We start from the raw sequence: 16,113 nt of genomic DNA, 5'->3' as shown, positions 1-16,113 counted from the left end.
GACACAAAGCTGTATTCTAGCTCACTTCCTCCCAAATGCTTCATTTTATTTCTTCTTTTGCCCCATGCTGTTTCCTTAACCACATAACTACAGCTTCTTTTACAACTGTGTTATACAGCCAGTGAAAAAGTACAGACAGGGGGGAAAAACCTCAAGAAAAGTTTACTTACACCTGTATGAGGAGAGGATACTTCTTGGATTTATCAAATTTTGGAGGTAAATACATCTTGTACCATAAAGCTAAAAAGAGAGCGAGAGAGACATTACACATGGTAGCATCTTTCCATTGATGGAACAGCTTTCATAAATAGAATGGGAAGGGAGCCTTTCCTTGTTAACTCTCCATGGGGTGAGGGGATTCTCACTCCCCCGAGCAGATCTGAGGAAGTAGAGAGTTTCAGGAGGAAAATGTCAGGGAAAAGTCTAGCTGCATGAGTAGGAGTCTACACATACAAAATTGGACTTTTCCCTAAACAAAGTAATTCATGCCAAAGATCAGAACATCTTGTTATTAGAATTGGTTCATGTAAGAGAATGCAGGTAGCTGCATTAACATCATTATAATTCATGATCTAAGAGTCAGAACTATTGTTATTGAAGAAATCAGATGTAATGTAAGAACTACTTATTTTACAAAATCATATATTAGAGATATCAAGCCTTTAATATAGTTATATGTAGTTGGTAAATTACTGTACTGTAATATATTTTAAATGTATAGTTAAAATCTAACAAGACTCAGTTATGAAAATTAAAGGAGGCCAGGCTAATGGATAAGCTAAAGAGAGTTTTACAAGTATCCGGATCAGTAGACCATTATCACATAAACATTTGTAAGGTCATTATATAATAATTAACACAGGAAAGGACACAATTTCTCCGATCAGAATTATGGTTGCATAAAGCAAGAAGATTGTGCAATAGACCCCAAATAACTTATATAACTTATATGGTATCATCATCATATGCATGGTTTTCTCAAAGAGTAAGTCCCATTGTGTTTGAGGCACTTATTCTTGATTAAGTCTGTATAGGACTTGAGCCTTAGGTCTTATTTTCCTATTGCATTTTCCTTGTTGTGATTAATCCCAGTTCCTGCATTTTGACCCAGAGCGTATATGTCTAGGTTCACCTCAGTGCCCCACCCTCAATTCCAAGTCAACTAGAAAAAGTTACCAGCAGAGACAGAAGAAAGGTGGGTTGTGTGAATTTACAGATGACCACTTGAAGAACCACAATTATGGGTAAGCAACCTGAACATCTTCACACATTTTACAAACATAAAAACACTTGGCTAAGGGTGGAGAGGATATTAAAGGAAGCATATTCTAGACATTCTTGATCCAGTTCCAGTCCTCCTGCCTTCTGAAGGCTCAACTATTTGCTTCCTTCTTTTAGGTTCCTAACGTTTTGCCTGCATCTGTGGCTGGCATCTCCAGAAAATGGTGACATGGAGGTGTGTGGTGTATATATACTAAGGGTCACACAGTATATATACCCCACACACCTCCATGCCAGCCACAGATGCAGGTGAAACATCAGGAATAAATTTTTCCAGAACATGGACACATAGCCTGAGAAACCCACAAAAAAACTATGGATCTCAGCCATGAAAGCCTTCAACTTCACATGCTATTTTACTGCTTTCCATCAGAGACTATAAAAGTTACAGTTTTTTTACTACAACTCTCCAAATCACAGAAACTGTTAGATCTACCTTGTGGTACCTTTCAGTGGGGCTGGACTACAACTCCCATCCCACTAAACTATCTGAGGGAGTTGTAATTCAACACACTTGGAAGAAAGGGGGAAAAAAAGAAAGCAGCCTGTTCAGGACCACAATGGCAGCTGGTCTTGGGACTGCAATGTCTGGTTGCTGCAGTCCCATGCCAAATGGGGAGCGATTGGGGCTGGAGCCACCAGAGACCACTCCAAGCTAACAGTTTGCTTGACCCCTGTGTTTCATTACACCTTCCACTGAATGAAGAGTTGTTCCAGTCTCCTGATAATTTAGGTTGCTTTTTTCTGCACCCTCACCAACCCTACAATAATGTCCTTTCAGGGCTGGATCAATAAATAGTCTACACAGTGGTCCAGCATTTGTAGGCATATTCAAGGTCTGCTTTGTTTTTCTGATTTCAATATCCAACTCATTCTCCAAATGACAATTTTATTTGCCAAATGTTACATTTGACCCTCAGATTCCATCATTAGCACAGCAACCAAAAATAATCTCTTAGCATCAAAGCAGAAATCGAAAAACATTTTGCTAAAACTGCTATCTGCAGAGTGACCATTTACAACAGAGTGTCCATTATTACAATGCTGTAGGTGAAAGGTGACCATTTCTTCAGATGGTTATAGTTACCACACAGCATGCTTTTAAAGTGACTTACTATAGTTCTCATATCCATTTTCACTCACAGCCTAAAATTAAGTGGTGATAGGAGGAAAATTAACACTTTAAGGCACTTACTAATATCATCCACTTCAAACTTGTTAATTTCCACTGTAGGCATTCGGATTTTTTGCAACGCAGCTTCCAGATCCCTGTTGTCTTCCAAAACTTTGATTTCTGTATTAAAAAACAGTACTCTAGATTAGCAGTAAATCTCTGATTGATTGTTATCAGTTGTCATCTAATAATTATGTGGTGAGACACAGAAGGAGAAAAATGACATTGCACAAAAAACAAACAGCTGTTAACTGTTAAACAGTTTTAAATGGTAACAGAATGTTCTTGTTTGTGAAAGAAAAGATAGGAAAACATTTTCTGGGATTAAACCTCTTTGGAATTATGATAGAGTTCACTGCTGAGTTGGAACATAGTTTCTCGATCATTCATTCATTCATTCAATCATTCATTCAAAGAAATCTCACATTGAGTTCTGCAGGGGTTTACCACTTAACCCACCACTTTCCCACCAGGTGTGAGGCTCTGTCTCAATCTCCACAGCCATCTAAAACTTCCATATATTTCACTGTTACTACCAAGAATTAGGAGGTGACCTAATTTCCTTGTCTCCACCTTTGTGACCCAGTGTATGTCCTCCTGTCTTATTGTTCAAGCAGCCAACTGTGGGGACCTGCTAGATGCCCTCAAGGTCCATGGGTGAGATTTTAAGCAACTTCTATCCCCACTGGACACCAACCCTCTTTATATTCACTGCTGCCACAAGAGACACAGAGTATGCAATTTTTCTATTATATAGCATTCCTGGAGGCCAAACCACATACATACACAAAAACAGTATTTTATTAAGAGAAATTGAACATAATAAAACAGAATAATCATGTAATACATTTAAAACACATCTTACATACTCCACTAACATATTCCACTCCTAGCTAATTCAGACTTGTAAGACAACCCATTAACTCCTAAACATGACTGAGGGGCTCTACAGACTGCCTGAAGCGGAGGCATGCAGCCACCCATTTTTGCACCGGATTGGGGCTGTGGCAACCTCACACCATGGCCCATATCCGGCCTTTTGAAAGCTCAGAAAGTAGCTGCAAAAAGCAAGTCCTTTTTGTACCCTTGAAAGGGTGCCATAGCCACAGTGTCATGGCTATATGGCACCCCTTCGGTGTTGCATCATTTGGACACAGTGCTGGAGGTGCGCCATGATGCCGTGCACCATATGCAGCAGCACATGGCATCAGGGTGCCCTGGGGGAGTGGAGTCGGGTGTGCGCTGTCAGGACGCTGTGCCCCAAATCTGCCCCCAGGCTGGCCTTTCAGACTCACTCTTTCAATTCTAATCTTCCATTCACGCACTCTTCTGCCCTACTCTGGATACTGTATAAACTCATGTATAAATTGACCTTGTGTAAAAGTCGAGGCACGGTTCTGGAGTTAAAATTATGGACTATGCCTAAACTGTGTTTCAGAATGCTCAAACTGAAGTTTAAGGTTACTGCAATGCTAGAAACCTGGTGATTCATTAGGGAGGTGCACAATACTTATTTGGAGGGAGAAATGCCTTCATTTTCCCCACACCTTGCCCTATAGCTGCACCCCTGATTTGTACTCCAGCATACTTGGAGGGTGACGGGTTGGGAGATGCAGCTATGCCTGTTTATTCAAATGTACATTTGCCCTTGGTATCCGTGGATTCAACCATCTGAGGATGGCAAGCCCCTGTTGTCCCCAATGGTGGCACATGCACACAACCATGCTACCATTAGGGACAATGAGTCCCATTGTCTCTAATGGTGGAGTGGCAGCACGCACGCACTGCCGCTCGGGACAATGGGGGCAGTTCCTAATGGTGGTGTGCTACATTGGAGACAACAAAACTCGAGCATCTACGGATTTTGGTATCCATGGGAGGGGGGCTGAAACAGATCACCTACAGATACTGAAGGTTACTGTCTCACTGTATTCAGTATGACATATTTATTGAAAGCTTCATATTTTGGAAATAATGTAGTAGTGAGGATTCAAAGGACTCTTGCATTCAGAAGTACCACACCAGATGATTAGTCAGTTAAACACTGCCTCTTCACTGCTGAAATAATTCAGTTTGACATTACTTTGGCTCAGTATTGTGGTATTGTGGGAACTGTAGTTTTGTGAGCCATTTAGCCTTATCTGTCAGAGAGCTCTGGTACCACAGCAAGCTACAAATCCCAGGATTCCATAGCACTGAGCCATGGCAGTTAAAGTGGTGTCAAACTGCATTATTTCTGCAGTGTAGATGCAGCCAAAGATGGTTGGTTAATCACTTTTTAAAAAGATATATCATTCTTGATTTCCCCAAAATATACAATTATAGTAATACCAATGTACATATTAAAGGACTTATGACTAAATAGGAGTTAAAAACTGTTTCTGGTTCCCCACCACCACCACGATTATGTTGCATTTAGATAAACCACTTCCTGGTGATGAAACACCAAAAGGATTTCCAGCATAATCATCAACAGGAAATGCCAACAATCTTGCAAAAGAGTCTGTTCTTATGAAATAAGAACTGACTTAGTTTTGCAGACAGGGCTATGTTAGACAGTTCCAGTCTAAATGCAAATAAATATGTCACTCTGACCTCTTGCCTATGCTCTTCAAAAAGGCTAGGTCAAAACAAAGATAAACAGTAACAGAGATAAAATATGTTTGTGTGGAAGTGACTTCAAGTTGCCATGAATTTCACTGGATTTTCTTAGGTAATGACTACTCAGAGGTGGTTTTGCCAATTCCTTCCTCTGAAATATAGCCTACAGCATCTCGTATCCCCTGGAGATCTCCCTTCCAAGTACTAACTGATCCTCCTTAGCTTCCAAGATCAGACAGGATCTGGTGCCTTTAAGGTATTTAGGCCAGTAAAATATGGGAGAGAATTTTCCCCCTCCAGATGAGAGCAAAGAGTTTGCTCTGTTAATCTCTAGCAGTAAAAACAACCATAAATCTAGTGGCATTGTATGGATTAACAAATGGTTTATAGCATAAGCTCTCAGGCACAGTAATCAGTCTACTTTATCAGATGCTGGAATTACCACATGCAGAAACTATTTCAACAACGCAGAATAATATTGTATAGAATTTGCTCCATATGAAGGGCTAACCCAGGGGGCTAACCAAAGCATGTGTCTTTCACCTGCACGTCCTGTCCTCCTCAATGTGAGCTATGCTGGACGGTGGGGAGATGTAAAGTCCAGCAATGTATAAAAGTCACTTTATTTCCCCACCTGTTCTAGCCCTTTTGCAAAAATTACTTTTCCATTGAGCCAATGGGCTTGGGGTGAGGGAATCCTGTGAGGAATCTTTTGCCAGCCCACATGTTCAGAACAAGAGTCTTAAAAAAGGCTTCTCTATGTACTACACACACATTTCACAGATGAAAACTGGGAATTTTGCCCTTTGAACTTAGTTTGCAGCAATTGAAGTAAACTAGGGACAAAGGGGAGGAAGTGGGAAGAGAGAAATTGCAACATTTTAAAAGCAGCTAAAAAAGTGGGATGACAAAGGCTTAATGGGAACTGTCCATGCCAAATAGGGACAGCTGGAGGGTGTGGACTCAGATCAAATGAGCTGAGAAGGGAAAGATGATTTTGGGGAGAACTGCTGGTTTAATTTTTTTGTAAGTTAAAAAAATAAATCAAGTGCACTGTGGAAGATTCTATTCATAAACAAGATCATAATCATGTACTTTCTTTTCAATGCATATAAGTATGCACTGATTAGAGGTTGTCTTTGTACTGGATGTCTCTGTCCTCTTTCAGTGACTGTTAAACAACAACTCTTAAAATCATAACTTGTTAGTATCCTTTGCATTCCCCCCCCCCATTCCCCCCCGTCCCACCATCATGTGTAAATGTCTACCTGCTGATGCTACACTTCATGCATCTGATGAAGTGAGGTGGAATCAACAAAGGATTAAGCCAAATAAAACTTTCAGTCTTCAAGGTGTCACAAGACTCTGTTGTTTTTGCAACAGATTAAAAACAGATTCTGTCCCACAATCTACACACACACACACACACACACACACACACATCTGCCAGTGTGGTATCATAGTTTAAGTGTTGGACTAGAATTGAACAGAGTTCTCAACCATAAAACCCCTGCTAGGTGAGCAAATCACATTCTCTCAGCCTAAGAGGAAGGCAATGGCAAACCTCCTCTGAATAAATCTTGCCAAGAAACCCCCATCATAGTCAATGTAAGTCACAGTTGACTTGAAGGCACATAATAACAGCCAATACACATACACATACGTGGATGGGTAGACATGCAGGTATAAGATTTATCAATTTCATAAAATATGCTTACTCCAACTATATACACACACATAAGAACACAAGACAAATGAGCAGATGATATTCAAATTTGAACCATATGTTTAATCCAAAAAAAATCTTTAGCTCAAATATATTTTTGTTGTTTTTCAGAATTTATTGTTTGAGCCTATAGCTTTTTACCTGAATGTAAGTACAAAATAACTAACTCATATGCAGAGGAGGTACTGTACTTTCAAGCCAGTCCCACTGACTCCTACTGAACCTATTCCTAGAACATTTGAGATAAACAAATATACATAGTAAAAGATACCTCTGTCATATCTGTTTTCATAAATAGTAGAAATGGGGATCCCTGGACCTGAAACAATTATTGGAACAGAACAAACAGACAGAAAAACAAAAACAAAGTAATTTATAATGTAAAGAGTTACAGTGAAATGTACAATCATTACAGAAAATAATTTGAATTTTGTTGATTAGATAATATTTTTTCTGCATCTAAATGTAGTGTAGCAATGCATCCTAAGATGTTCCTGCATAATTCACATTATATATTTGGAGAGGTGATGAGTGGGGTTCTTGGATTCTGTAAGAGGTGGGAGGAATTGGTATTTTAAAAAGATAAAGGTTTTGTGGTGCCAACAGTGCTTTTCCTTTGTGAGCATTTTGGATCAAACAAAATGTGATGTTAATTGAATGTGGTTGGCATGGACATATTTTAATAAAAGGAAAATAGTAACTTCACTTTAGGCCCAGAATAAATGGGATATCAAAGGATGCAGATGAAGAAGATAACCATCTGTACATAACCTGAAATCTTGATGAAAACTACTGCCCTGACACTATTCTTTCCATTGAGAAGAAGGCTCCATCAACATAAGTGCAGCCTTCCATTCTCATGAAAACTGCAGCTGGGAGAGGGGGCATTTTCCAAAAAGGCTATGGAGTTTATCGCATTGCCCTTTCCCATCCTTTCCTCCTGAGTTAGGTGTGAGGTGAAAACTTTTATATGTGGATTTTATTGCATGGCTCCATGCCCAGGCAGGCGGTATCCCTTACCCATTCATGGTATCCTGTACAAGATCCAGATTTCTCTGGCACTTTTTGAAAGAATGTGATTTCCCCATTCTTTGCAAGGTATGGGAGAAGCTCAGATCCAGTACAGGACACCTCCTGCCTGGGCACAGATGTGTGTGATAAAATCTACATTTAGAAGTTTTCATCCTGCACCTAGCTTGGGAGAAAAGGACAGGAAAGTGCAGTGCGATTAATTCCTATGTCATTCAAGAAAGGGGCTACCTTCTCCATCCCTGCTTCTTAGGGCCTGATGCTACTGAAGTTCATCTGAAGTGGTTGTTTAGATTTTTGAAAAAAATCAACGTCTGAAGCAATTACACCATTCACATCACACCATAAAAGTCTTGTTTGGTTATCAGATTGCCATTAATTCACTTTCTTTCTCATATAAATATTTTAACTTCTTTGTAACTTTAAATTGTAGGTTGGGGGGGGGAGTAGATTACAAATATAATTAATAATTATGATGATAAGAGGCACCTTGCAACAGGGGAAGGGGAAGATTGCTTCTGACTTGAACTCTGTAAATCCTTTCCCTTTGATGGCATTAACTAATGACATAATGCATAGTAATCTTGACTGAATTTAGCGGTCAATGTAGGTGTCTAATACAGAGAGCTCTGCAGGGTAGAGATGTCAGTAACACTGTTTCAGAAACCAAGAAATGTTAACCTTTACATATCACAGAGTGCTCTTTACTCTCATAAGATGAAGTGAAGCCCAGATAACAGTTACACAACCTGAGCCTAGAATTAAGCACGCACAACAAGATCTGGAGAAGTTGTCGTAACTCATTTCTCAAGTTGAATAGATTTCCTAGGTGATAACATCCTTGGCAAGGATGATTGAAAGGTATTCTCATTTAGTTATGTCTGCTTCTTTGTTTAGTAGGGGGATGACTATTATTTGCACGCATGAGCATTCAGCACAGATCATAACACTTGAACAGAGAAGTGAAGCAACTATTTTCTCACTAGAAGCATACCAGGGAAATTAACATACCTGTAGCTATCGTAATAACAATACCTCTGAACTTACCAACAGTTTCATATGTTCCATGCTAACCTACACAAAGTCAGGTCTTGTGTTTCATCTGCATGCTTTATCTTTTCCAAACAAATATTTTGGTTTGATTTTGTGACACTTTTAGATAAAGTTTCTGCTTCTTTAATTGAGCTAACCTATGAAATTCATACAACAGTGACCCTCTCCATGGTTCCATATAATAAAGCTTTCTATGGTGCATATAATCTTAAATGTCTCTATGCCAAAAGCTTCTCACTAATATAATTCAAGTCTATTATTGTATTTGAGTTAGTGATTTGTTTTTGTCATCACTGTTGTCATCACTAATGGGAAGGCCTCTTTCCTCTTAACACTTTCAAGTCTTTTCTATTTAAATAACTACACACTGAAATGAATTATTATAGACTTTTGAACTGACATCCAAATGCACTATCTTAAAATTAAAGTGTATATGTACTGTATAGGTTTGTATGGAATTTTTAATACATTTTAATTTTAAAAATGTAATATTATAACTTTTTAAAATTATTTTTAATTAATATCTACATTTTAATTCTTTTGTATTGTTTTAATGTGTACTATTTTAATAAAGGTGGGAATAATAATAATAATAATAATAATAATAATAATAATAATAATAATGCTATTCTAAGTTGTCAAACTAAGAATTTTGGCTGTAAATTTTTTAAAACATCTTTGAAGCAGGTAACAGAACCATTCTAAAATACAATAATTATTTTAACAGTTAACAGAACTAAATTTTACAGTATTTGACTATAGTTATTATTGCAGAGAAGCAGGCCATGTGCAGGCACTAGGATACTTTGAAGCAGAAATATCTAAAGAGTCCCTGAAAGTGAAACTAGTACAGTAAATTTTATTTTTCAACAGAAATGACCTACCATAACAGATTAAGGCATAATAGTTGGCATTGTAACTAAATCTTGCTGCATAGTACTGGCATCTTTCTTTTCTTAAATGGCAAGTGATGCATTGCTTTGTTACAGGATTTCTTCTAAGTTCAATTCTGTAAGAGAGAAGATGATTTTAAAAATACCCTTTTCTCCCTTTGGACTGGACAAGTGATAAATATATGCAAAAAAATTTCATATACAAGAATAAATTATGCACACATCTACCAGCCATATAATGGTGTCAGGAAGTTTTTGTGCCTCATAAGGATCTTTTATAACACAGGTGGGCATCATGCACACCTTCAGATATCACTGAGCTGCAACTTCCATCAGCCCTAGTCTGTATTATCAATGTTGGGAATTGCAGTTTAATGACACCTGAGACACTGTATGCATTCCACCCTGCCTTACAGGCTCATAACTTAGCAGTAGCAACATTTATATTAATACTGGTGTAATGAAGTACTAGAAATAATAATAATAATAATAATAACAACAACAACAACAACAACAACAACAATAATAATAATAATAATAATAATAATAATAATTTGTATGCCGCCTCTCCCTGTATTGGATCGAGGCGGGTAACAACAAACAAAAGAACAATGAAAATACAACACAACAAGCGACAAGTAAAAACATAAAAAAGTCATATCAAATCCTAATTCCCTATCTCCCTCCCACCCTAAAATAGCGTTAAAATATCAATTCCCAATAAAATAGTCAATAAAAGAAATCACAATCACAGTCCGGTGGGAACAGCTATGCAACTGGAGAGTGAAAAATTCAGAGGAGATCAGTTTGGGAAGGCCTGCCAGAAGAGATCTGTTTTTATTGCCTTCTTAAAGGCCTCCAAAGATGTTATATGGTGGATCTCTTCTGGCAGGTCATTCCAGATTTTTGGAGCAGCAACAGAAAACGTCCTCTGGGAAGTTGTTACCAGTCTGGTTTTCTTAGACTGCAAGAGATTCTTCCCAGAGGACCTGAGAGTGTGGGAAGGATTGTATGAGAGGAGGCATTCCCTCAGGTAAACTGGACCCAAGCCATGTAGGGCTTTATAGGTAACGACCAAGACCTTATACTATGCCCAAAAGCTAATAGGCAGCCAGTGTGGGGATTTTAAGATAGGTGTAATAGGATCAAATTTAGAGCTCCCTGTAACCAATCTGGCTGCCATATTTTGGACCAGTTGCAGCTTCTGAACGTGGCATCAGGGTTGCCCCATGTAGAACGCATTGCAGAAATTGAGACGAGAGGTTACCAGTGAATGTACAACTGTTTCTAGGTTTTCCCGTTCCAGGAAGGGTCGTAGCTGGCGTATCAGCCAAAGCTGATAATGGGTGCTCCTGGACATCGCATCCACCTGAGATGACAGCTGAAGCGACGAGTCCAGGAGCACCCCCAAGCTACGGACACAGTCCTTTAGGGGAAGTGTGACCCCGTCCAGGACTGGAGAGCCTATCACCATTCCTGGATTAGGATTACCTATAGCGAGTACCTCCGTTTTATTTGGATTCAGTTTAAGTCTATTTTCCCTCATCCAATCCATTACTGACCTCAGACAGTCATTCAGAGGGGAGATGCCATCCTTGGTTACCGAAGCAGTCCAAGACATAGAGAAACAAATTTGTAAACAACAACAAAAAGACAAATCTAGAGGATGTGCTAATCCTGTGGTTAGGACACAGCCATGAGAACAGATTTTATGAAACGCAGCAGCTACTGGAGCATGGAGGACAAATAAATAAATACAGCTTGGAAAAGTTATATTTTTGGATTACAACTTTCAGAATATCCATGGGATCCTCCAGATGGAGCAAATCTGTTGGGAGGTTGTGATATTTATTGCTGTAGTTCACAGGGTTGTTTAATTAATATTATTACTACAGTGGGCCCTTGGTATCTGCTGGAGATTGGTTACAGGAACTCCCATGGATATGTAGATGCTCAAATTCCACCAAATACAATAGTATAGTAAAAGGGTGTCCCTTATATAAAATAGCAAAACCAAGCTTAGCTTTTTGGAGTTTATAGGTGTGGTGCTCGGAATCTTGAGTCAGCCAATCAGGAGCCAGAGACTCTGAACCAATCAGAGGCCGGCTGGAGCTATAAAGATTCTGAGGCAGTTGAGAAGTGGGAGTTAGAAGTCGGAGGGGGTTGGTTGAGTGAGGTTGGGAAAAGACTAGTCCCGAGAAGGGCTATAGTCTTGAAGTCTCTGAGGGGACAGTGTGTTAAAACAAGTAAATTTAATCTTTTAGACCAAGGGAAGGCCTAAAGATTAGGAAAAGGGTTGCATCGGATATAAGAGTTTCTGTAAACCTCTGCAATTGATTGATTAAGAGACAAGTTCACAACAGCTTATTATTGACAATCTGTTATTCTGTTCTGTTTCTGAAATAAACTTATTTTATTGATTTACAATCAATCTGCTTGGCCTAAGTGATGAGTTTTTGAACACGCTACCAACTATATATTTGAGGCTAGAGATTTGTAATTTTGTTACCTCATCATATAGAAGGAAGATTGTTACAATAGGTTCCTAAAATATTTTCAAGCTGTGGATGGTTGAATCCAACTGTATTAATATCAACATAGTATTTTTGTTTTCTTGGATTATTTTCTGACAATTCCCAGCATCAACTATAACATTTTATTTCCAACCTCTGGTGGGTTTCTTTTTTAATTCTGGGCCAAGGCATAACAAAACAAAAAGTGTCATCATCATCATCATCATCATCATCATCATCCCCTCCTCCTCCTCCTCCTCCTCCTCCTCTCTCTCTCTCTCGTGCTATAGCACATCTGTGAAATGGTACTTTTGCATGTCAGCACTGTAATTTTTTTTAAAAAAAAAAGTCAGAGAGGAAAAAATGCCCCTCAGACCATAGGACCACTTCAGCAAAGCACACCATGGTTTGGGAAAGTTCTTCTGAAAATCCAATAAATAAATACCTACATATTTCCCTCCAGCACAGGGGCTCAATGTGGTTTGCAGCAAATCTTTAAAAAGCCAAAAAAAACCCCACAACAATCAGCCTCCAAAAGAGTGAAACAAGCAGCTGCAGCAAGAATTGGCAAAACCCAAGGAGCAATATTGCAAGAAGTTATACTTTAGACCAACTTGGAAAAGGCCGTAATTTTGGCTAGCAATTTTGGGGATTTGAAGTCCAAGAAAATGATTTGTTTTGCCTTTGGGTAACAGTGGAAGGGGCTACAACTACTCTTGATGATGGAGGCTGTTATAGCCTCATGAGAATTTTAAGGCTCTGCACATAACTGAGCGAGGAAGAAGAAATGCATACAGTGGAGCAGGTAAGTGGCACTGCTATAGCAACCAGTAAGATCTCAAACCACACACCATTTCCAAGTTTGACATAATGAATGGGTTATATTAGAGAATGAAAGAGACTGGATGTGGTTGCCCCTAGTACAGACTGAACACCACTGGCTGTTACATGTAATATGCAGTGGCATCAATAGGGGGTGCAAAGAGTGAGGGTCACACCAGGTGACACTCTAAGGGTGTGTGTGACACCACTGCTCCCCAAACATCTGCCTTTTGGCTGTGGTGTTCACCTGCATCCCGTTAAAGTGCTGAGGAGATGGTGTGAGTGGGGCCAGGCTCGGTGGGAGGAGAAAGGAGAGGCCCTAGGATTTTTTTAAAATAAATTTTAAATTGTTAATTTGTTTTATGCTTTTAAAATTTTCTTTAAAAGCAGCATATCTTACACATTTTTCACTTTAATCACACAAAACTATGTACATGTAAATATGTTTAGGCTGTGCATATGATATTGTAATTTAAATGTATAATTTTAATTTTACTGGTTCTTTGTATGTCACAACTGTTGCCATTAGATTCAGTGGTATATGGGAATTACAATTAATGAGTAACATTAGTACAAAAACATTTCTAAGGATTCTGTATGATGTGGTATGGGAGTAGGTCAATGGGGGAGAGGGTGACACTGTGAGTTACCGAACTGAGTGATGCCAACCCTAGTGATGCCATGGGTGAGAGGGCTTGCTTGGTGGCTTCTCCCAAATGCCAGATTCTCCCAAAGGAGACTAGTTAAGCCCAGTTTTCTTTCCACCAACATGTAAAGACTTCCTTTTTCAGCCAGGTTTTTGACAACTGACTATTTAACAGGATGCTTGGCATCGGATGGGTACTATATTTCTCTCAGGTGTATGATTTTAAGTTATATTTTAAATTGTTTTTTTATTGTTGACTTGGTTGCATGTTTTATTGATATTCTAATATTAATGTGAGCCACCTTGATTCCCACCCTTGGGAGAAAGGTGGGTTTCAGATTCAACAAACCAGCACACCCAATGGCACTTGTGTGCATACAAAAACAGGATGGCAATGACTCTCAGGAGTAAAGAGTTTAGAGCTGATGCTTGAATATGGTTCCTATTACACAGTAGGTGCATTTTCAAAAAAGTATAATATATACCCTATATAAACTATAAAAGAAATTTTAGTCTAGAAATTCACCCTGAAAGCCTGGGTTGACTTATCCACAGATCAATGCATGTTTCCATAGGGGTTGAACTAGGGTGGCTTTACCTTGAATGTAGTTGGATATATGTCTTGATGTAGTTGGAGACTGCAGAGGAGGATGTGGTTACCACACAATGCCTGGTATCCTGGAAGGCATGGTCTACACCTCCGCTTCCTTCTCTGCCCCCCCCACCACCACCTTCCCCTCCTGGGCTGGAAGATAGCCACTACCCAGACACCTCACTCTCTTTGGTCATGGACCAGGTTCCCTCTCCTTCCACTTTCCCCCTTCACTTTTCACCCCTTTGCTTCCCCACGCCTTTCTCAGAACTTCTTTCTTCAACAAAGGGCTGATCGTCTCCTCTGCTGGTTCTCCACACCCTGCCACGCTGTTCAGTCTTGTTGCTTTCCCCTCTGTGCCCTCCTTTCTTTCTCTTTCTTTCATCAGCAGCTCTTGTCACAATTCCTGTCCTCCTCCTGTCTCCAGTTGGTTTCCTTGCTTGTTTCTTTTGCCTCTATTTCTGTGTGTGTGTGTCCAACCCTCTTTCATTTATGCTCTCTGTCTCTCCTCTTTACTGTCTCTTTTTTATCTGTTCCAGGCCTTTGGCAGTGTGTGGCTGGCTGGCTGGCTCTGTTTCCCTTCTGCCACCCATTCCCCTTGGTTTACTCCTGTCTGCCTGCGTATACTGTTGCTACCTCTTCTTCTTCCCCTCTTCCTCAGTCTTGCCTCTCCCCACCCACACAGTGGATCAGAAGCAACACACTTGTTGCTGTCCCTCTATGCTCTCTTTCATTCCTGCTCATTCTCTTCAGAGGCTAGGCAGAAATAGAGGACAAACTGCTGACTACTGACTCTGTCATTGCTGCTGCTCTCACACGGACAGCTTCTCACCTCCTGCACCCACACTTCACAAACAAAGGCACAGTTGTGTATATTTTCTATGCTTCATCCTTTACATTTTTTGTTACATGCCCCTAAATTTTACCTTCAACTTATCCATGGGTCAAACCAAATTTTGTAATTTTGGGTCTAAAACCTGCCCTCAATTTATCCACAAGATCAAGTTATACTTGACTATATAAGGTCATCATGTTAGCCTTCTTCAGCACAAAAAGGAAGGGGTTGTGGAAAAGAAAAGTAGCAGCACTATTAAGACTAGCTGATAAATAGGTTAGGCTGGAATCCTGTATGTCTTTTTATACAATGTAAGTTTGCATGCATGTAACTACATAGCAGAAGCACTAAGAAATCTGGTTACTGAATTGAGAACATTGTAATTGATGTGTATTGGGGGTGCCCCGTGTGCATGTGACCATTGGTGCACATTGATCTCTGCTATGTAGCTGCTAAGCAGCAACTCTACTTCCTGCACAACCAAGTCCACTTACGGGCACCCAATACCCCAACAGGATTCCAGCCTTAATCTTTAAGGTACAGTAGCTGACTGTTATTTACTATTGCCATTTATTTAGCAATGCACTGTAATCTTCATGTATATTTCACAAAGAAACAAATAACACTAGAAATCATTAGAGGTCCACTTACCTGTAAATATTTCTTCTTCCTGGATAGCTTTCAAATTCATTGCTTGAATAGAATCTGGAAGGCAGTTTATGTAATCAGATAAATCATGCCTTATCAGTGCAAGAAAATTAAATGATAAGGGTATTAGTTGTCATTAAACAGTCAACAAGCAGGACATGCAACAAAAATGTTGCAGTGCAACGTGCTCAAGTGTTAAGAGTTCCAGGCAACCAACCAGCCATGTCCTATGCCAAGATGCTCCATTATTATTATTATTATTATTATTATTATTATTATTATTATTATTATTATTATTCC

At 39.4% G+C, this 16,113-nt stretch overlaps 1 protein-coding gene across 9 annotated transcripts in view; it reads right to left on the bottom strand.

The window, feature by feature from the left end:
* The window catches only part of LOC121932104 (fibroblast activation protein alpha), a 134,814-nt gene that overhangs the window by 22,612 nt on the left and 96,089 nt on the right, over positions 1-16,113 (bottom strand). For 8 of the 9 annotated variants that reach the window (XR_006104269.1, XM_042470473.1, XM_042470494.1 and 5 more), the window contains 5 exons: positions 15,817-15,870; positions 9,749-9,873; positions 7,054-7,101; positions 2,477-2,575; positions 171-240 (listed from right to left, as the gene is read on the bottom strand). Coding sequence is in view for 8 of the 9 variants with exons in the window: in XM_042470473.1 (XP_042326407.1) it covers positions 171-240; positions 2,477-2,575; positions 7,054-7,101; positions 9,749-9,873; positions 15,817-15,870 (396 nt within the window). In the remaining variant the exon portion in view is untranslated. The remainder of the gene's footprint in view (positions 1-170; positions 241-2,476; positions 2,576-7,053; positions 7,102-9,748; positions 9,874-15,816; positions 15,871-16,113) is intronic. The other variant, XM_042470483.1, reaches the window with a different exon arrangement.

Source organism: Sceloporus undulatus, chromosome 1, assembly GCF_019175285.1.
Source record: "Sceloporus undulatus isolate JIND9_A2432 ecotype Alabama chromosome 1, SceUnd_v1.1, whole genome shotgun sequence".
Lineage (NCBI taxonomy): Eukaryota > Metazoa > Chordata > Lepidosauria > Squamata > Phrynosomatidae > Sceloporus > Sceloporus undulatus.
The sequence above is the reverse complement of the archived record's forward strand: the minus strand, read 5'-3'. Positions and strand labels throughout refer to the sequence as shown.